Source organism: Phascolarctos cinereus, unplaced genomic scaffold, assembly GCF_003287225.1.
Source record: "Phascolarctos cinereus isolate Bilbo 61053 unplaced genomic scaffold, phaCin_HiC Scaffold_726;HRSCAF=1367, whole genome shotgun sequence".
Classification (NCBI taxonomy): domain Eukaryota; kingdom Metazoa; phylum Chordata; class Mammalia; order Diprotodontia; family Phascolarctidae; genus Phascolarctos; species Phascolarctos cinereus.
The window spans coordinates 330,792,141-330,815,590 of NW_027556098.1; the positions used below are offsets into that span (position 1 = coordinate 330,792,141).

The following is a 23,450-nucleotide window of genomic DNA, read 5'->3' on the forward strand; positions in this document are numbered from 1 at the left end:
TGGTTCAAAAGGAATTTAGCTTAGAGAAAAGAAGTCTTGGGGGTGATATGGTCACTGTCATGAAGTTTTTGAAAGGTTGATGACATTTGGAAGAGGAAACAGACTTGTTCTGCTTGGGAGGGGCAGAGACAGAATTGGAAAGGGTAAGAGGAAATTTTTTAAAAGCCAATTTAGGCTGGAAAACTTATTGGCCATTAGAGCAGCCCTTAAGTGGGCTAGGCCACCGCAAGAGGCAGCAGGCTCCTGATGACCAGAGCTCCCCAAACAAGAGCTACATGGCAATTCTATGAGAGTGTTGCACGCCTATGTTCAGGCACAGGAGGGATTAAATGGCCCCTGAACTCCTTTCCAACTTGGACATTCTATAATTCTGGGAAGTTAATGCTTGAAAAAGGCCACCCAGTACACCCAAGAAAAATACCATTCACATTAGGGGGCAGAGAAGGAAAGAATAGAGAACTGTCTTTTGATGAGTGGCTTTTAAAAGTACTTTGCATAAATGGCAAGGAGGTTTATAGCTGTATAATTCTTCATATATTGTTAGAAAAGGTTGATATATAGGTAGCTAGGTAGAGCAATGGATAGAGTGTTGGACCTGGAGTAAGGAAGACTTGAATTCAAATCCAGCCTCAGATGCTTGCTAGCTGTTTGACCCTGGAAAAGTCACTTACCCTGTCTGCCTCAGTTTTCTCATCGGTCAAATGAGGATAATAATAGCATCTATCTCCTAGGGTTATTATAAGGATAAAATGACATAATATCCTTAAAGTTTTTTACAAACCTTAATGAGCCACAGAGATGCTAGTTATTATTATTATTATTATTACTGCCATTTTTAGTTTTATTGAACTTTTTCCCTTTCTTTAAAATTTTTATTGGAAGAGATTTCTTGCTGGGTAGGGGAGCAGGTGAAGGATGTGTTTAGAAATGAATGTGATACAGAAAAGGTATCAATATTGTTGTTGTTTTGAACTATCATGAATACTGCTTACCTGGGAGCTCACTCGCAGTTTTTAAGAATATAAGAAAAAGGGGTAGGATGGCTAGGTCGTGACTCTTGTGCTTTTAATTCAGTACTAGGCTGTACCAGATGTGGGAAAGCTGCAGCCTCGAGGCCACATGAGGCCTCAGGTGCCCACTTGAGGACCTAGAGGGCCTCATGTGGCCTTGAGGCTATAGGTTCCCCACTGCTGGATAGACTATAGGTACCATTGTATAGTATATGGAAAGTATTTTACCCCAGAAAAGCATTATATACAATTTTATAGCACTTAAAGTTTTCCTCCCCCTTCTCCCCAAGGTACACAGAAGTGTTACTATCTTATAGATGAAAAAAATGAGGCTCATAGAAAGCGATTTGCCTGACATTCCATGGCAAGTAACTATGAGAGACAAGACTTGACCCCAGATCCCCTAATTTCAGGTCCAGCAGTTCTGGGGAAAGATCACTGTGGGTTCCTGTAACAGGGGAAGGCTTCATGGAAGGAGCTGAGCTTGAAAGACAAATAAAGAATATAGACAGCGATGTGGTAAGAAATAATCTCATTTCTCCAGTCTTTCAATTCCTCATAAGTGTAAAAAGACGTCACAGTAACTGAGCCAAACTAAATAAAAATGTAACAACAACAATTGCAACCACAACTGCCAAGTATTTAGTGTTTTTTTTTCTTTTGAGGGAGTAAAGTAATTTTCATGTATTATGTAATAGCATCTATGGCTTATACAGCTTAGTACCTGAATACTTTCACGTTTTAAAAATCACAGATCCATCACATATATTAATTTCTTTTTTCTTTCATGCATGTTAGTGTTGCCTCCCCAACGAGACTACTGGGTCCTGGAGGATGGGGATGGTGCCCAATTAACCTCAATCTTGTGTAGCATTTTACTTATATAGTACCTTCACAAACATCAGCTCACGATCTCCCTAGGACACTATAAGGGTATTTTGGACAGATACTGTTATCTTTATTTTGTAGATGAGGAAACTGGGGCTTAGAGAGATGAAGTGATCTATCTATGGTCATGGAGCTAGTAAAGGGGAGGCAGTATCATAGTGTAGAAGGAGCACTGAATTTGGAATGAGAAGACCTGTGTTTGAATCAACTCTGTCATTGCTAAGTTATGTGACCCTAGGCAAGTCACTTCATGTCTCTAGGTCTCAAATGTCTCATCATATAAAATGAGGGAGTTGAATTTGATGACTGCTACTAAAGTCCCTTGACTCAGTTTCCCTATTTGTCAAATTAAGCTAATAAGCACTTGCCTTGTCTACTTCATGGGATTTTTGAGAATGAGAAATGGTGTAAGAGCTCTAGAAACTATAAATGGCTATGAAAATGCAAGATATTTTTGGGATTTGTGGGAGAAGGTAGACAGGGAGTCATAATGTAATGGGCAGAGAGTATAGAAAACTTTGCTTTTTTTCTCACCTGAGGCCAACTTGAAATGATTCAACTGAAGAGGGTGAAGAGGAGATGGAGTGACTAAATCATTCTCACTGGTTTTGGGTGTGTGGCTTTTTCTTTCTGAGAATTAAAAAAAAAACAACCCAAACCCAAAACCCCAACAAACAATGAAGTGGCAGATTTCCACCCTATGATTCTTCCCTTTCCCAAAGCTCCCACACTGCTTGCCAGTCAGTGGGAGAGCTATGATGGGTTGGGCTCCTTAACTCCAGTCTAGGGTCTAGTCACTCCCTTCTGGGATGAGGTCATGCATTAATGCAGACTTGCACAGAAGTTGGAAGAGTTAGTGCTGGTGGTCCTAGAAGCACGTGGATTTGCTCATTGGCTAAAGAACTCTTTCACTCATAGCAGTCATGATGGACAAGAGAATCAGAGCTGTGTGGTTCTTCTTTGCTTATTTTGCAGATTTTCCCTCAATCCTCCTCTAGTGGGTCATCATGGCCTGGGTTCTTGAAGCCTGTGAAAAGCAAGGTGAGCTCTGATGGGTTCTATCAAGTTGGGAAGGATTCAGGGAGACTTCCAGTGATGGACAGTACGTCTGTTGTCTGAGGACCAGCATAGCTAAGTGTACAGAGGCTTGTCATCAGCTTGGCCCCAGGATGGTAAATATTTTCACCATAGCAACTCTAGAAACATCTAGTTGAGTCATAGAAGGGTTGTAATGTATGTTGGTAGGATGAAATTACAAATACCTAAAGTATTGAAGCATTTTGTAAAATGTTGCAGCATTTTATACAATAAGGGGACTTTTGTATTTCTTTGGAATCCACAAAATATTAGAAGACTCAGAGAAAGATCTTTAACACATGGGGTCACTCCTCCATGGACATGAATTGCACAGGATGAGACGTCATGTGCCGAGGCAAGGAAACTTCAGCTGTCACCAAGGGAAAACATGAAAGAACTGTTGGTAGACCCCTCCAGATTTCTTGGTCACATAAAACATTCTCCAGAAAAAACTAAATCTCAGTGTTGGAAGGAACTACAAAAACCACCCGGCTCCATTTGCATATTATCATAAACCATAGAGAGCACAGCCTCTCTGGTCCCTTCCTGTTCTAGATTATAGGATCATAGGTGGGATTTGAACTCAGGTTTTTCTGACTCCAAGTTGTGTGCTCTATCCACTGCTTCTACAATTCTATGAATCTTTAGGAGACTGAGAGGTGGAAGGGACCTTAGAGGCTATTGAGTCCATCCTCCTCATTTTAGAGATGAGAAAACTGAGGCCTAAAGAGGTTATGTGACATGTCCAAGGTCATACATCTAGTAAACATATGAGATGGCATTTGAATGGTCTTCCTGACTCCAAGTTCTGTGTTCTATGCACTATTTCATGCTGTTTCTATGATCCTTTAGGAGACTTAGAGCTGGAAGAGACAGGGGGAGAGGAGAAGGGAATAATCATTTCTATAGCACCTACTGTGTGCCAGGCACTGTGCTAAGTACTTTTTACAATTATTATTTCATTTGGTCCTCACAACAACCCAGGGAGGTAGGTGCTATTATCATCCCCATTTTATAGTTGAGGAAAGTGAAGCAAACGGAGGTCGAGTGACTTGCCCAGGGTCATACAGCTAGTGTCTGAGGCTGAATTTGAAATCAGGTCTTCTGACTCAAGGCTGTGCTATAGCTACTGTGCCACCAGCCATCTATAGGACAGGCTTCTGGTGGTCAAATTAAACGCCCGAGGTCACTTAAGTAGCAGAGCTAGAATTTGAACCAAACTCTTCTCAACCCAAATCCCTTCAGCAACATCCCAGACTCAGGCTGGATGAATCCCAGATTTATCCAGCCACCTCATGAAAGCCTGTAATCGTCAGGGCACCTCCTACTGCCCTAATTTTACAGAACAGTAAACTCAAGCCAAGACAGGTCAAATGACTTGCCCAAAGTCACAAAGCTAGTCAGTGTTCCTGTGTGTCCTCAGGGACTGCAGAAGCCTCAGCATCACTTGGAATCCTGCATCTTGAATCCCCCTCTTATTTCCATAGGATCCACCTCACTCCGTTTTGCCAAAATAATCATTCCCAACACTTGTCACCTTCTCAACTTTCAGCTGGGCCTCATTTCCTGCCCTGATTACAGAGATGCCTCATCTGATCCCAGATGAAACAACAGAAACTGTGTGTGTCTGCTATGTCTGAAATTCTTGAAGAGACTGCCAGGGGTGGGTCTGTGTGACAGCAGCTGCTGGAATTAGGCTGTCCTGGGCGAGCCTGACCCTGTACTGGGCCAAAGCTTCCTTTGCGTCGGTGCTCATGAAAAGGAAGGAATGTAACCTTGGATGAGTCACTTCATTCTCTCTGGGTCTTTGTTTACCATCTGAAGTATGAGGGATGTGGGATAGAGAATCTCTAGGATTCCTTCTAGAGCTAACATTTTATATTATAGGGCTCCTTTCTAGCCCTAACATTCTATGTTTTGGGATTCCATTCTAGCACCAACATTTCCATATTCAAGGCTCTAATATTCATGTTCCTTCCAGGTCTAACATGTTGTGTTCTAAGGGTTTTTTTTTCCATTTTGAATATTCTATAATTCTGAAAGTACAGTGAAATATTCTTAAAATCCAAGTGCAAGTTCAAGAACTTGGGCTCAACCCAGGGTTGTCTTGGAGGCAACAGACATTTAATTCTTTCCAAAGTCATTGTATCTTAACAGAAGAGGAAACAGAATACTTAAACAACCCTATCTTAGAAAAAGAAATTGAATAAGCCATAAATGAACTCCCTAAGGGAAAAAAAAACCCAGGACCAGATGGATTTGTAAGTTAAATCTCCCAAACATTTAAAAAACAATTCATTCCAATATTATATAAACTGTTTGGAAAAATAGGTAAAAAAGTAGTCCTACCAAATTCCTTCTATGACACAAATATAGTTTTGATACCTAAGCCAGGGAGAAGAAGAAAGAAAGAAAACTACAGATCAATTTCCCTAATGCCTATTGATGCAAAAATTTTAAATAAAACACTAACAAGGAAATTACAAGCCCATACTATGACCAGGTTGGATTTACATACGGAATGCAGAGTTGGTTCAATATTATGAAAACTATAAGCATAATTGACCACATCAATAACAAAAACAAAACCATATGATTACATCAATGGATGTAGAAATAGCTTTTTGACAAAATACAACACTGATTCATTTTAAAAAAAACACTAGAAACCATAGGAATAAATGGAGCCTTTCTTAAAATGATAAATAGCATCTATCTAAAACCAAGAGCAAGCATTATCTGTAATAGGAATAAACTAGAAGCCTTCCCTATGAGATCAGGGGTGAAACAAAGATTTCCATTATCACCACTATTATTCAATATTGTACTAGAAATGTTAGCTATAGCAATCAGACAAGAAAAAGAAATGGAAAGAATAAGCACAGGCATTGAGGAAACAAAACTATCATTTTTTGTGGATGATGTGACAGTATACATACAGAACCCTAGAGAATCATCTAAAAAACTAGTCAAAACAATAAACTACTTCAGCAAAGTTGCAGAATATAAAATAAACCCACACAAATCATCAGCATTTTTATATATTACTAACAAAACCCAGAAGGAAGAGGTAGAAAGAGAAATTCCATTTAAAATAACTGAAGATGATATAAAATACTCAGGAGTCTACCTGCCAAGACACACACAGGAACCTTATAAACTTAATTACAAAACACTTTTCATACAAATAAAGACACATCTAAATAATTAGGAAAATATCAACTGCTCCTGAGTAGGCTGAGGCAATATAATAGAAGTGACAATACTACCTAAAATTAATTTACTTATTCAGCGGTATACCAACAAACTACCAAAGAACTGTTTTATAAAACTAGAAAAAGTAATTCAAAAAATTCATCTGGAGGAACTAAAGGTCAAGACTCTCAAGGAAATCAATGAAAAAAAGTGAAGGAAGGTAGCTTGGGAGTACTACATATCCAACTATTCTACCAAGCAATAATCATCAAAACAATCTGGTACCAGATAAGAAATAGAGTGGTTGGGGTAACTAAGTGGCATAGTGAATAGAGCTCTGGCCTTGGAGTCAGGAGAGCCTGAGTTCAAATCCACCCTCAGACACTTAACACTTACTAGCTGTGTGACCCTGGGCAAGTCACTTAACCCCGATCCTCACCAAAAAGAAAAAAAAAAGAGTGGTTGATTAATGGAGTAGATTACGCATACAATGTACAGAAGTAAATGATGACAGTAACCGAAAATATAAGCTATTACGGCAAGAAATTACTATTTGACAAACTGCTGGGAAAATTGGAATGTAGTCTGGAAGAAAGTAAGCACAGATCAACATCTATATATAATAAGACAAGGTCAAAATGGGTACATAATTTAGACACAAAGGGTAATAACATAAATTAAGAGAGAATGGAAAAAAAATTACTTGTCAGATCTATGGATAAAAGAAGAGTTCATGACCAATTAAGAGATAGAGAGGATCATGGGAGATAAAATGGGTAATTTTGATTAAATTAAAATAAAAAATTTTGTATAAACAAAACCACATGCAGCCACAATTAAAAGGAAAGCAGGAAACTGGGGGAAAAATTTTTACAGCAGATTTCTCTGAAAAAGGCCTCCTTTCTCAAATATACAGGGAACTGAGCCAATTTTATAAAAATAAATCATTCCCCAATTGATAAATGTTTAAAGGATATTAACAGGAATTTTCAGAGGAAGAAGCCAATGCTATCAATAGTCATGTAAAAATACTCTAAATCACAAATAATTATAGAAATGCCAATTAAAACAACTTTGAGGTATTATCTCACATACATCAGATTGGCTAACATGACAGAAAAGGAAAATGACAAATGCTGGAAGGGATGTTGAAAAATAGGTACACTTATACACTATGGTTGAGTTGTGAACTGGTCCAACCATTCTGCAGAACAATTTGGAACTATGCCCAAAGGACCATAAAACTACACATCCCCTTTAATCCAGCAATGTCACTACTAAGTCTGTACCCCAAAGAGATCAAAGAAAAAGGAAAAAGGTCTCATATGTACCAAATGTTTGCAGCAGTTCTTTTGTGGTGGCAATGAATTGGAAATTGAGGAGATGCCCATCTATTAGGGAATGGCTAAACAAGTGTTAGTATACAATCGTGATAGAATACTATTGTGCTATAAGAAATGACAAAGTAGATGGTTTCAGAAAAATCTGGGAAGACTTATATGAACTGTTGCAAAGTAAAGTGAGCAGAAGCAGAACAGTGGAGGCAGTAACAGCAACATTGTAACAAGCATCAACTGGGAATGATTTAGCTAATCTTATCAGTAAAATGATCCATGAAAGTTCAAATGACTTATGATGAAAAATTCTGTTCACTTCCAGAGAGAGGACTGATGCACTCTGAGGGAAGATTAAAACAGATTTTTTCATTTTCTTAATTTTTCTTGCCTTTTCTTTCTTTCACAACATGGCTAATGTGTAAATATGTTTTGCAAGACTTTATATGTATAATGGATATTGTATTTCTTGCCTTCTTAATGGGAAAGGGCCAAAGGGAAAGAATTCAAAACTAAAAACTAAAAATAAAAACTTTAAAAAACCAAAGTCATTGTGTAAAGAGAAGTTAAAATGTATGATTTCTAAAGGAATGGGGCAATGATTTGCCTGCAAATGCCAAAGCAAGGAAAGAACAGGCAACTAAGATCCTCAGGGAAGCAGGATAGTGACTTTTGTCTTGTTGCTCATGTGATCTGGAGTAGATAGCAGGATCTATTGAGGCTAAGTTTCTGTATTGGTAAAATGGGAATTGTGATATGTTGAGGTTTATTAGACAATGTTCTGAATATCTCTAATGCACTTACTAGGTATGTCGTAGATTATAGTTACCTGTGTAAACACAGGTCTTTTCCCTCTGCTGGATTCTAAGTTCTATGAGGGCAAGGATTGAGCCTTAATCTAAACTTTATACATTCCCTCGTTGCCTATGCCTCTACAGTTCTCTTCACACATAAAATAAATATTTGTTGAATGAATAAATGAAGGAATGAATGAATGAATGGGTGGATAACTAGCTGCTGTCTAACCAGGGAGTTTAGCTGATTATTAAGTTAGCCTGTGCCCAGAGCTTAGCAGACATAATGCAGTTTAATTCTGGGTAAACTCAAACAAAAGGCAATAAGTGTCAGGAATAGTGAATACCCCTTCAAATGTGGGGGAGGGAAATCAAACCTTATAAAGAAGGCTGAGGACACAGCTTTTCTTCACCAGTGCAGAGCTTGTCTTACTGGGTTACTGTCTGCCAGCTATCATCAGGCAAACAGAACTAATGGGTTTCATATTTCATTCCTTTCACCTTCCCAGTCTGCTTGATGACCAGTGTCAACTTTCCTGTCTGGCTTTAAAGTTCAGCTGTGAGCAGCATAGTGTTTAAAGGGCTAGGGCTTTGGGTGGGATAATAGCACAGACACAGCACAGTATTCTGAAAAAGGAAAAGGGTATGTCAGAAAGGGTATTAGCCAGGGAGTTAGAATGCCTTGGTTCTGATATGCTACATAGTGCATGCATATATAGCCATATGCCATACGCATCATATGACCTTAAGCAAGTCAATTTACTTTCTCTGAGACTCAGTTTCCTCAACTGTAAAATGAGGGGATTAGATTAGATGTACTACAAAACTCCCTTCCAGATCTAACTTTACTTAGTAATAACAATAACAATAATAGTTTTCATTTATATAGCACTTCAAGGTCATAACATAAACAAATTACAGCAGCATGGAAGGAATTATCTTTCAAATCTATGGCTAGGTGAAGACTCCATGACCAAACAAGGAATATAGAGAATCACAGGAGATAATAAAAATTATAGCAACTAACATTTATATAGCACTCAAGTGCTAAATACTTTACAATTATTATCTCATTTGATCATTATAACAACTTTGGGATGTAGTTGCTATCCTCATTTTACAGATGAGGGAAATGAGGCAGATAGAGGTTAACTAACTTGCCAGGGCAACACGCAGCTAGTAAGTGTCTGAGGCTGGTCTTTCTGACTCCAGGTCCAGCACTCTATCCACCATACTACCTAGCCACCTCTGAATAAATAGATAAAATGGGCAATTATGATAACATAAAATTTAAAAGTTTTTGCACAAACAAAACCAATGCAACTAAAGTTGCAGGGAAACAGTTAACTGGGAAGAATCTTTGCCACATATTTTTCTGAAAAAGGCACAATTTCCAAGATATATAAGGAATGGATTCAAAAGAATATGCACAGGATATGAACAGTTCTTATGAGAGGTAATCCAAACTATCTATAGTCATATTAAAAAATGCTCTGAATTACTAATAGTTAGGGAAAAGAAAATTCAATCAATTTTTTTGTTCCACCTTGAGCCAATCAGAAAGGTAAAATTGACAAAAAATGAAAATAATAAATGCTAAATGGGCTATGGAGAAACAGACACATTAATGTACTCTTGGTGGAGCTGTGAATTAGTACAGCTATTCTGGAAAGAAATTAGGAACTATGTCCAAAAAGTTACTAAACTGTGCATACCCTTCAACCCAGCAATAGTACTAAGAACTCTATACCCCAAAGAGAACAAAGAAAGAGGGAAAGGATCCATATGTAAAGAAAAATATATTTATAGCAGCTCTTTTTGTGGTGGCAAAATAATTGGAAACTGAAGGGATACCCCATCAATTGGGGAATGGTTGGAGAAATTATGGTGTATGAATTCAATGGAATATTATTATGCTATAAGAAATGATAAAGGGGGAGGTTTCAGAGATGCCTGGGAAGACTTGGATGAACTGATGTAGAGTGAAGTGAGAAGAACCAGGAAAACAATGCATATTGCCCCAACAATATGGTAAAAACTAACAACTTAAAAAGACTTAAGAATTCTGATCGATAAAGTGACCAACCAGAATTTCAGTGGATGGATGAAGAATGCTATGAGAGAGAGGGGGGGTGTGTGTGATGGAATATTATGTAGAAAGAGTCACACATTTTTGGACATGGCTAATATGGTGATCAATTTTGCTTTGTATATTTGTTATAAAGGGTTTTTTTTCTTTAAAAAATGTTTTTTTTAAATTTTCAACATTCACTTCCATAAGATTTTGAGTTTTAAATTTTCTGCCTCTCCCCCTCCTTCCCCTTTCCCAAGATGGCATGCAATCTGATATAAGCTCTACTTATACATTTATATTAAGTATATTTTAACATTAGTCATGATGTATAGAAGAATTAGAACTAATGGGAAGAATCAGAAGAAAGAAGAAATAAAACAAAACAACAAAAGAAAAGGAGAACAAATAGTATGCTTCCATCTACATTCAGACTCCATAGTTATTTCTCTGGATGTGGATAGAATTTTCTATCATGAGTGTTTTGGAGTTGTCTTGGATCCTTGCATTGCTGAGAAGAGCTAAGTCTATCAAAGTCAATTATCACACAATGTGTCTGTTATTGTGTACAATGTTCTGGTTCTGCTCATTTCACTCAGCATCAGTTCATATATGTCTTTCCAGGTTTTTCTGAAGTCCACCTGCTCATCATTTCTTATAGCACAACAGTATTCCATTACATTCATATACCACAACTTGTTCAGCCATTCCCCAATTGATGGACATCCCCTCAATTTCCAATTCTTTGCCACCACAGAAAGAGCTGCTAAAAACATTTGGTACATATGAGTCCTTTTCCCATTTTTATGATGTCTTTGGAATAGAAGGGGTATTGCTGGCTCAAAGGGAACACACAATTTTATAGCTCTTTGGGCATAGTTTCAAATTGTTCTCCAGAATAGTTAGATCAGTTCACAACTCCACCAACAATGTATTAGTGTTCCAATTTTCCCACATCTTCTCCAACATTTATCATTTTCCTGTTTTGTCATGTTAGCCAATCTGATAGGTGTGAGGTGGTACCTGAGTCATTTTGATTTGCATTTCTCTAATCAATAGTGATTTAAAGCATTTTTTTATATGACTATAAATACCTTTAATTTCTTCCTCTGAAAACTGCCTCTACATATCCTTTGACCATTTATCATTTGGGGAATTTTTTTTTTGAGGCAGGAGAGAGAAAAATAAATAAATGCTTGTTAATTGGAAAACAAAAAAGATTACCTCTGAGGTAAGTGCTACTATTATCCTCATTTTACAGATGAAGAAACTGAGCTAGTCTCTAAGAAAGGATTCAAATTCAGTTCTTCCTGACTCCAAGCGTAGGGCTCTATCCACTCTGCATACTGCCTCTACACATGTGCTTGAGAAGATGTCTGTTTTTCCCTTGAGGTCTCTGGCCTTGACATTCATTTTGGAAAGGCTTTGGAGGTCCATCTAGTCCTCTCACCTTCTGACTGGTGGGGTGGGCATGAAGGCAAGGCAGATGGATAACTTTAGCACCTAATGAGCACATGCTTTCTCCAAATATGACCACTACTTGCTGGATTTACTATATCAGGGCACATAAGAGGGGTGGTGAAAAAGTGCTAATTAGTAGCTTTAATCTTTTTGTGTATCTGGATCTTTCTGATGTGCTGTTACTGCCAAGACCTGCCATTTCTGGGAGGGGTCAGAGGCCAAAAGGCCAGGAGTAGGTGGTTGTGGGCTGTAGGAGGCCATAGATGGGAACTTTGTCTAGGAAAGCTTATGTTCCATGTTATTATTTTATATAAAATATATTATACTTAAATATTTCAAATATTAAAATATTAGAGCATAAAGATTTTTTTTTTGGGGGGGAGAGAGGGAACTTACAGAGCAGTGATTTCTTTGGTGCAGAAACTCCTTCCACTGATATAGATCAGCCAATCGTCTATAACTTTCAGCCTCAGGGCACTTTCAAAGTTAAGTGACTAACCCAAGGTTATACAGCTAAGTATTTATCTCAGGAAGGACTTGAACTCAGATCTTCCTGACTCCAAGGCCAGTCCTGGAGCTACTGGGCCATGCTGCCTCTCATGGATAAAATCATGATATACTATAGATTTCCTTGATAAAGTTCTTTAAGGCTTAATAATAATAATAATAATAATAATAATAATAATAATAATAATGATAATAGCTAACATTTACACAGTACCTACTTTATGCCAGGCACTGTGCTAAGCACTTTACAAATATTATCTCATTTGATCCTCACAACCCTGGGAGTTAGGTGCTATTATCTTCAGTTTATAGATAAAGAAACTGATGCAAGGAGAGGTTACGTGACTTGCCTAAGGTCATACAGTTAGTAAATGTCTAAGGCTAGATTTGAACTCAGATCTTCCTGACTCCAGGCCTAGTACTTTATCCATTGTACCATCTAGCCATCCCCACATATCCCTCTTCTCACAGCAATCCTGGGAAGAAAGTAGCACAAATATTAAGATTGCCATTCCATAGGCGAGGAAACCAAAGCTCAGAGAGGTCAGAAGCTTGCCCAAAGTCACACAGCTAGTGTCTGAGCCACGACTTGGACCTGGGTCTCTTGAATCCAGGTCCAGTGTTATTTCTTTCTCATCCTAGAACACTCAATCCCATGGTTAGCCAGAGACAACGTGGCAAAATAGATGAAGTTTGGTTGCGGTATATTATTACTATTATTGATAATAGCAATAAAAGCCTACTCACCTCTACCTTAGAAACCTTGGTTTTCTTCAAAACTTGAGAAACACCTTCTCCATGAAATCTTCCCTGATCCTCCTAGCTTCTAGTGCCCTCCCTCCAAAATCTGCATATTAATGTACATGTTGCCTCCCCAGCAGAACATACACTTCTTAAGGGCAGGGACTGTTTCATTTTTTCCCTAGGGCTAAGTACAGAGGGTTTGTTAAGTGAGGTACCTACTATGACCTCAGCTTTATTCCTGGTTCGGGCCTGCTTTGAGACCCCCAACTCACCCTGGATGTCATCATTGAACATGCAGTACTTGTTACGATATTTGTGGAGCAGGCGGAAGGCGTTGGCGTTAGCAAAATCTTCAAACTGGATGAGGCAGTTTATGCCAAACCTGTGGGCAGAGGAAGAAACGAGAGCATGTGGCATAATCTCTGTGATAGATTTCCCAAGTCCTCACCTGGACTCAGGCTAGTTAGAACCACATTGGGGTTTGCAGGAATATGGGAGCGAGCAGTACAATGTTTACTGGAGAGAGGCAAAAAAGCAATGTCATATAGAGGACAATGTTTTGGAGGCAGAAGCCCTGGGTTTGAATCTTGGTTCTGCTACTTTTTTTCATGAATGACCTTGGACAAGTTCTCCTCTGGGACTTGGTTTCCTCATCTGTAAAATGGAGGGGGAGGGCAGCTGGACTTGAGAATCCCTTCCAGCTTGAATCCTATGACCCACCAAACACCTTTGCCATTGGGTTGGCAGGTTGGTTGGTTAGAATTGGAAAGGGGAAGAAGAGAAGCCTGGAATGGGAACCTCTTTGCTTTGGGTGGTCATTAGAATCTATTAGCACAGCCTCAGTTTCAATGCACCTGGAAGGGTTCTGTTAGTAAGGGTGAGGCTGGAGATGAATATCTCCATGGGCTATGATTATCCCAGAGGGAAATACAGATAGCTCCCTCTGTGTAGTTGTTCAATTGTTTCAGTTGTGTCTTACTCTTCATGACACCATTTGGGGTTTTCTTGACAAAAATACTGGAGTGGTTTACCATGTCCTTCTCCAGCTCATTTTGCAGGTGAGGAAAGGGAGGCAAATAGGGTTAACTGACTTGCCTAGGGTCACACAGCTAATAAGTGCCTGAGGCCGTATTCGAACTCAGGTCTTCCTGTGTCCAGGCCTGGCACTGTACTACCTAGCTTCCCAGCTCCTCTCCAGACCAAAACAACACAGATAGGCCAAGTTCATGGAATCATAGAACCTCAAAGTTGTAAGTGATCTCCAAGATCATTGGATCTGTATAGGAATGCCCTCTATGATATCTCTGGCAAGGGAACGATCTACACTTGAAAACCTTCAGTCAGAGGGAACCCGGTGGTCTTTCAGGTGGACCATTCCATTTTTGTATACGTCAAATTGTTGAGAAGCTTTTTCTCACACGGAGTAAAAATCTGTGTCCCTGTCGATTCTACTTATGGTTCCTTGTTCTGTCCCTCCAGACCAGGCAGAAAAAGGCTAATCCCTCTTCAACATGCCAGTTTCAGACACTTAAAGACAATGTCTTATCTTCACTCTAGGTCAACATCTCTAGCTCCTTCCTTCCTCATATGGCCTAATAGCCTCACAGGCCACTGAAGTAGCATCAGGGTCAGGCTTATAAGTGGGCTGTTTCCTTGCCTATTGCCATCACCTCAAAATGTCCCACCTCCCCCCATCCCAGCCTTTGGACAACGCTTGACATCTTCTTTTAAGGGATTCATTCCTTTAGGTTAACACATTATTAGTGAAGATGCCAGTTGACAGTTATAGGCTTCTGTCATCCATTAACACCTTGGTGTGATTTGTACTTTGTTGCTGTTTATCTGGTACTTCTCAGCTCAAAAATGTAACCTCCAATGGAGAACTGATTTTAAAAAAAGAAGAGAAGGAAGTTCAGGGCTGGGGGCCCTGCTCCCAAGGGCAAATATTCTTGGAGTCCATAGTAAGGGAACCCAGCTACATTCTACTATATGGGCAGCATGAGGGCCCTGGGCACCTCAGAGGATAGAATACTATCATAAAGAGAGGGCTGTGAAAAGGACTGGGAAGAAGGCATCCACTACTAACTTTGCCTGCAATTTAAACCTACTTCTCTTTCCCTAACAGCAACATCATTGAATAGGCAAGTATTTGAAAGTAACTAAATTATCTTTAATGCTCTCACCTTATAAATAATCTTATCAACTCATAGAATGTCAGAGGTAGAAGAGACATTGAGATCACTGAGTCAAAACACCTTATTTTACCAGCAGCTAAGTTGAAGGTCACAGAGGGAAGTGAATGATCCAAGGTCTCACACACACAAGCAAGTTATCAGACAGAGGTGAGATCATCACCCAGGTTTTCTGACTTTCAGCCCGCTCTTGCCATTTCTGCTCCCCTAGCTCACAGAACCACAGAATTCTAAAGCTAGATGCAGTGATATGCCAGCAAATATTTAACAACTGGATCTCTGGGTGGGGGGGGCGAGTACAAATGACAGGCCTTTAAGTTTAATCTGAATTATTAACATTATCTCCATCAATTTCTTAAGTCTGGACACTCAAGAAAACAATAAATCAAGCCCTGATTTGTAGCATTTGCTGATTTCTGAGCCATAAATGCTTACTCTGAAAATTTAACAATTGTTTATCATCAGCTGTTGTGAGCTGGCTCCAGCATACTCCTGGCTGGAAGAGAATTTTAGAGATAATTTAATTCAATTTCTTCATTTTCCAGATGAAGAAACAGAGGTAAAAAGATGCTACTGGAAAGAACGTCTTAGAAAGTATTCTTAAAGATGAAAAAGCCTTGGTCAAGAAACTAAAAAGCTTAGTGGAATAGGTGGTGTCTTCTTTGCTCTGGCCCATTGGAGGCAAGGAATTCCAAAGAGAAAAATCAATTTGGGAGGTAAACAGCTGACTGAGAAGATGGTATCTTGTGTATAAGCTATATAAAATTGCTTCCCTTTTCAAGGAGGAGGAAGGGTAGGGAGAGAATTTGGAACTCAAAATTTAAAAAAAAGAATGTTAAAATTTTTCCCCCATATAACTGGGAAAATAAATAAAATATGAAATTTTTAAAAAAAGAAGAAGATGGTATCTGAGAAAGGGATTTTGACATCTGGACCATGGCTTAAACTGTAGGAAAAGAGTAAATACAACTAACAAGGGCCAGTAAGAATGCCTTTGTCTACATTTGTGCAAATCTGATCAAAAGCAATTTAAACGGAAGGGGGAGAACTTTGCTGATTTTCACCCCCCAAACTAAGTACTGTAGACAATAACTATAATTTTGGAGGAAGGATAGCTTTTGAGATACCCTGAGGTTGATAGGAGATGAAACCCCCTAAAGGAGCCTGCAATGAAACCCGTTGCCTCTGATGTCTATGCACAAATCTGGAGGTCTCCTAAAACCCTGAAAAAACGATGTGATTCTGTGAAATAACTTGAAATAATTTGCCCAAGGTTACAGTGGCCTACAGGGCCCAGGCCTCTGCACTAAAGAACTAAAACCACATGCCTTCCTAGAAAAGTAAAGATTTGCCAAGGCCAGCACGGGGTGTGAATTTCAAGTATTTGGGAGGAAAATAAAATGTTTTCTGGGGCTAGTGACATTTCCCTCCCCCCTATTCTGACAGAAGGCCTCCTGTGCACAAGCCCTTGATTTTCTTCTCTTTGCTGATAGAAGGCTGAATACTGAAAAGGTCAGAGCACAGAGCAGCATGACACATGCAGGCTCTCAAACACACACAGTTAGCTGACCTTTAAACAGCTCCATTCTCCAGTGCCAGGGGGTAATTTCTCTGCTGTATTCACTCCACAGGCACTGTTTCTCTTTGTTGTACTTATAAGAACCATGGAACATACGGTGAAGCTCGCTGCAGATAAAGACGTCTAATCTACTTTCTGGGCACCAGAAGGCCCAAATAACAACAGCAGTAGCAGGAGTAATTAGCTAACATTCAAAGAGTACTTAAGGTTTGTGGAATGCTAACTGCCAACTGGAGCTCCTTTCTCTAGGGTGTAAAACAGGCATCACTTAAGCAAGTGAAGACATCACCCAGTGATGACATTGGTCCTCTCTGAAAACAAAGGACGAGCAAAGGTGTAACAGTAATCCCATGGTCTCCACCCTTCACTAAAGCAATCTATTGATGTTTATTATTACCCCCATTTGGAGATAGGGAAAATACATTTCAGAGAGGTTCATAGATCACAGATTTAGAGCTGGAAGAGAATTTACAAGTCACTTAGTCCAGACCCTTTGTCACAGATGGGGAAACTGAGACCCAGTAGGGTTTAGTAATTTGTCCAAGATCATACAATAGATGTAAGAGCCAAGATTTGAACCTGAGTGATTTTGGACAGGCACTTAATGTCTTTGGGGCTTATCTCCCTTATTGTAAAACACCAGGGTAGGGCTAAATCTCCTCTGAGGTCCCTTTGCAACTCTGTATCTATGACTGCTGGGAATCTAGGTGCTCCCTTGGCATGAGCGCACTGAATGCAGCAATGTTTCCATGGTGCTGCTCACTGCCTTTTGTTGCTGTTAGAAATATCTCCTCTCTGAGCTCATGTGGTAGGTAATTGCTGCCTTTGTCTCTCTGCATGTGTATGCATGTATGTATATGTGTGTATATACATGCATGTATGTATATGGGTATATATATGCATGCATGCATGTATGTATGTGTATATATACATATTATATAAATGTTTCTTTACCACAATGTAGAAATTATAGAGGTAAAAACTTAAGTTTTATTATTATGCTCAAGCATAAGCTCAGGCCTCAGAAAAAAACCTGAGTCCCTGTTAGGATTCCCACAACCCCTATTACAGGCAAAATTATATCAGAGTGACAGAGAAATAATTTTTTTATATATTACAATCTTATGCATTCTTTTTAGGCCACAAAAGTTAAAGACAAGATAGATCCATAATCCCATACTGCCTAAAGGTTGAGCAAATGTAATTAAACAAAGTGGCAATCTCATACATGGATAGGTAGGTGGCAGGTGGATAGAGTATCAGGCCTGGAGTCAGGAAGACTCTTCTTTTTGAGTTCAAATCTGTCCTCAGAGACTTATTAGCTGTGTGACCCTGGGCAAGTCACTTAACCCTGTTTGCCTCAGTTTCCTCATCTGTAAAATGACAAACCACTCCAGTATCTTTGCCAAGAAAACCCCAGATGGGGTCATGAAGAGTCAGACACAAGTGAAAAAGGACTGAACAACAATTACTACTACCTCATACATTGCCTAAGGAAGCAAACTTTGTCAAACGAACTCTATACGTAAACTAAGTCAGGTTACAGATTAAATTACATTTAGAAGCTTCACAAACAGACTGATTTAGGAAAATATACATGTTGTCAAGGAGTCAGTGACAGTTGTGATTCTTCCTCCGGCTTCTCATCTAAGAAATGTCTAAGGCTGCAAGTAAATTTTGTCCCCTTTTAGGACAGATTTTGGTCAGATGAAGTTAATATTAACAGAATACAGACTTTTAGTTAACCAAAATTTGCAGGAGGAATAGCCCTGAGTCCCAAATAATTAAGGGAAATTAAAAAAAAAATTCCCCTAACAGTATAAACAAGACTTCAGAGCAGAATGTTAAAATTATTCAAGAAGAGAAGCTCTTTTGTACAATACTCCAGGAGCATCCATTAGAAACAAATACAGGTAAAACAGTTTGACTACAACTTGTAATCGACACCTATAACAACAACCTATGTAGATAAACCACTTATGTACGTGATCCCAGGTGATTCTTACAACTCTGTGAGGTAGGTGGAGAAAGTATTATTCCCATTTTACAGTTGAGGTAATTGAGACTCTAGGAGTTAAGTGATGTAGGCAAGGTCACCTGGGTAGTAATCAGCCAATATGCATTTATAAAAATGCCTTTTATTTAACAGATGACTGTGTTGGGTGCCGAGGGAAGATACAAAGACAAAAATGAAGGGGTTCTTGCCATCATGAGCTTATTTTCTACTGGGGAGAAAACATGAACATAAATAAATATATGCAAAATATACAAATGTAAAGTACCACCTCTTTTATATGAGAACAGTTTGGTAACTGAAAGGGACAGAAAATGGATTTTGGGAGCAGAAAATAAACTGTTGTTTAAAGAGTGTTAACTTGCCAAGGATGTAAGCTACAATTCCTTTTGCGTATAAACAAGCTGGATTGCAAAAGGGAGAAGAAAAAGTTTTGTTTATGAAAAGCCAATAAAATTCAATTATGAAGAAACACAGCTTTCGCATATGTGTGAGATGAGACAGACTGAATAGAGAACTCATAGGAACTGTTAGGGGACGAAGAAATGACTCAGGATTCAGGACACTGTGGTACCTCAGCTTATTTGCATGTGACTTTTTTAGAGCTTGAGAGGTTAAACTTTACAAAATGATAAATCAGGTAATTGGAGGGGAGACGGGAGAGACTATTGCCTTGTTCAAGGGGTGACGCTGTGGAGCTTCATACCATGAATACCACGAACATTCTTATACAAGTTAACATTTTTCCTTGGTGGTGGTAGTAGGGAGCACCAGCAAGTAGGGAGGAAGGGAGATGGAAAAAAGGAATGGATAAATGATAGAACCTACATTTAAACCTAGGCCTTCCTATTTCAAGTCTAGTACCTTTTCTACCACCCACCCTGATGCTATGAAATGCATCTATAAAAACCTAAATAGGAACATTTTGTTAGTTCTGTTGGAATTACCGCATATACTTGTTATAATAAAACTAAGGAATAAGGCTGCAACCCTTTTAAACATTCTATGATTCTGAGTTTCTGCTAGGTTAGGTTGGCATTCCCCCAATGCATCCAACGTAAGGAGGTTTAATTATCCTTGGTATACACAACCTTGGATTTGGGAAATCTGTCTTCAATTCAGCTCAATTCAAATCAATTTGAAATACTTTACTAAGTGGATACCATGTAGAAGAAATAAAAACAAATATGTTATAGTTCCTTCCCTCAAGAAACTTACATTCTGTTGATGGATATAATATGTACAGAGATAACTAAATATAAGAACATTTGAATAAGAGAACACTAACATCTGAGGCGATCAAGAAAACTCATATGTATTATAATGAGCTGGATCTCAAAGGAAGCAAAGGTACCTCAGGGATGGAAGTGAGAAACAAGCATGTTCCAGGCACAATGGGGTGTGGCTTCTGCAAAATCAGGGAGCCAGGAGATAGACTGCCAAGTCAGGTGGATGATAGAAGGCTAGTTTGGATAAAAAGCAGAGCTTGTGAAGGGGGATATGTTATTGAGAAATAATTAAAGCACTGATATTCAGTATTTTAAATGATCTCCTTATGCCAAGTTGACAGGAAGAGGAAAGAGCCAACGAGCTTTTAGGACATGCAGGCAGAGTGTATCACATTTACAGCTTACATGAGGTCTTGTGTGAAGAAATAGCATTGTAACCTTTCTGAGAACCTTAGACTTTTATGTACTCAGTGCATCTCTGAATTCTTCTAAGTCTTGAGTATTTCATCTCCAATAAGAAATATATGTGTATGTGTGGTAACAATATGGCTGAGTAGAAAAATTTTCTGTGGTCAAGGGACTACTGAATCACATAATATTAGAACAGGAAAGGACATCAGAAGTCTCCTCAGTACGTGAATAATAATCTCCTTTAGAGCACATCTGACAAATGCTCATCTGACCTTTGAAGCCCTCCAGGGACAGGGAACTCGCTACCTCCCTAGGCAACCCATTCCATTTTTGAACAGCCATAATTGTAAGAAAGATTTTACTCACTACAAACATGTATATTCAAGCAAAACAAAGTCATGCCTTAGCCATTACCCCTACCCCAACAAAACAAAACAAAACAACTTCACTCTGCACCTCTGAACCTATTACCTCTCTGCCTGGAGGTAGATGGCAAGTTTCATTATGAGTACTCTGGAACTGTGGTTATCTACATTGTGTTGATCAGAGTTCCCAAGTCTTTCAAAGTTGTTTGTCTTTACAGTACTCTCATTATTATTATTATTATTGTTGTTGGCTAGGCAATAGGATTAAGAGATTTGCCCAGGGTCACACAGATAGTTAAGTGTTAAGTGTCTGAGGCTGGATTTGAACTCAGGTCCTCCTGACTTCAGGTGCTCTATCCACTGCGCCGCCTAGCTGCCCCCAGTACTTTCATTATTATATAAATTGTTCTCTGGGTTCTGCTCACTTCACTTTGTATCAGTTCATATAAGTCTTCTCAGGTTTTCTGATGCCATCCCCTTCATCATTTCTTACAGAACAACAACATTCCATCATATACATATATATATATATATATATATATATATATGTATGTATATACATATATATATGTGTATATGTAAGTATATATACACTACAACTTGTTCAGCAATTCCTCAAACCCTCTCAGTTTCCAATTTTTTTTTGCCACCAGAAAAAGACGTGATACAAATATTTTTCTACATATGGGTTATTTTCCTCTTAAAAATTTTTTCTTTTAAAATAGATTTTTATTGATTTATTAAATATTTCCCAGTAACTTAAACATTTTTAACAACAATTTTAAAATTTTTGAGTTCCAAATGCTCCCCTTCCATCTTGCCTCTCCCTCACCCATTGAGAAGGCAAGCAATATATCAGTTATACATGTGAAGTCACATCAAACATAATTTCATATTAGTCATGTTGCCAAAAAACATGTTTAAAAAAGCAGAAAACATAAGGAAACTTAAAAAGTATGTTTCAATCTGCACTGAGTTCATTTGTTCTTTCTCTGGATCTTGGATGGCATTTTTCATGATGGGTCCCTTGGAATTGTCTTGGATCATCGTCTTGATCAGAGTAGCCAAGTCTTTCACAGTTGATCACTGTTACAATATTGTTGTTACTATGTACAGTGTTCTCCTGGTTTTGCTCACTTCGCTTTGCATCAGTTCATATATGTCTTCCCAGGTTTTTCTTAAACCATCCTGCTTGTCATTTCTTGTAGCATAATAGTATTCTATCACAATCACACACCATGACTTATTCAGCCATTCCTCAATTGATTGGCATTCCTTTGATTTCCAATTCTTTGCCATTATGAAAAGAGATACTGTAAATATTTTTGTACATATAGGTCCTTTTCTTCCTAGAAAAGCTTTTTTTGACATCAAGTTTAAATCTGCCTGTTAGAAATTTTCATCCCCTACTCCTAGTTTTTGTCCTCTGGGGTCAAGAAGAACAAGTCCAATCTCCCTTCTGCCCTTCAAATACTTGACAACTTTAACAACCCCTTAAGCCTTCTTTTTTCTAGTCTAAACATGCCCAGGTCCCTCCACTAATCCATAAATGACATGATCTCAAGGTTTAGCTCTGACTAAATCTGGGGTGAGTCCCAATTCTGCCATTCACTTCCCAAAATATGATATTGGATAGGTCTTGTCTGAGAACTCTTTCCTTATCCATATTGACATTGGGCTATATTTCAGGGATTCTTAACTTTTTTTGTGCCATAGACTTTTTTGGCAGTTTGGTGAAACCTATGGATCCCTTCTTAGAATGGTGTTTTAAAATGCACAAAACACATAGGATTAAAAAGGAAACCAATTATATAGGAATAAGGTTACCAAAGTATTAAAGATTCCAAATTCATGGATCCCTTGAAATTTATCTATTGACTTCTTAGGGGTCCGTGGACATAAGGTTCAGAACCCCTGGTCTAGAGGATTTCAACGGTCCTTTTAGTTCCAGCATTAGGCATTTCTAGGATTCCAGTCTGTTTAAATGCTCCTGAATTGAAAATTCTCTCTCTTCCACCATCAGTTTATGAGCTACAGAAGATTCCCATTGTTAGTCAGTCCCCAAATGCACTTTTAAACTCTTTACACCATGGATCTTGGCAATGCTGGAGGAAACTTCTAATACAGCTATGATTAAAAAAAAAAAGTCCTAAAGTGGTAGATGACCAACCCAATCTAAATACAGAGCTGGCCAGACTGCACTGTGGGAATCCACTGGGAAGTGGCCTTAGTGCAAAAGCATTCCAAGGCTAGGGATCTCTGGAAAAGCTGAAGGTTTTGTGGGTGGAATTTATATTTTTTCTTTCTTTTCACTTCTCCTACCCCACTCCCCTGCATCTCCCCCCCCCAAGTAGTTAATAAGTTCTAGCATATAAATAAGAATCAAGTGATACCTCTGAACACAAATCAACTTTCAGATAAGTATGAGGACTCATAGGATGATCAGACTTAGAGTTGTAAGGGACCTCAGAGGTCAAGCCCAACCCTCTTCATTTGGCAGAGAGGAGGAAAATGGAGCCAGAAGTAATTTCTGATGTGGATGGTGGAAATTTTATGTATACCTGCTAGTTTGGTGCTGT

The 23,450-nt window shown here is 38.7% G+C and overlaps 1 protein-coding gene across 1 annotated transcript in view; it reads right to left on the bottom strand.

The window, feature by feature from the left end:
- ME3 (malic enzyme 3) overlaps positions 1–23,450 on the bottom strand; it is a 310,871-nt gene that overhangs the window by 26,312 nt on the left and 261,109 nt on the right. The window contains 1 exon segment of the mRNA XM_020993762.2: positions 13,354–13,463. Within this exon segment, the coding sequence (XP_020849421.1) occupies positions 13,354–13,463 (110 nt within the window).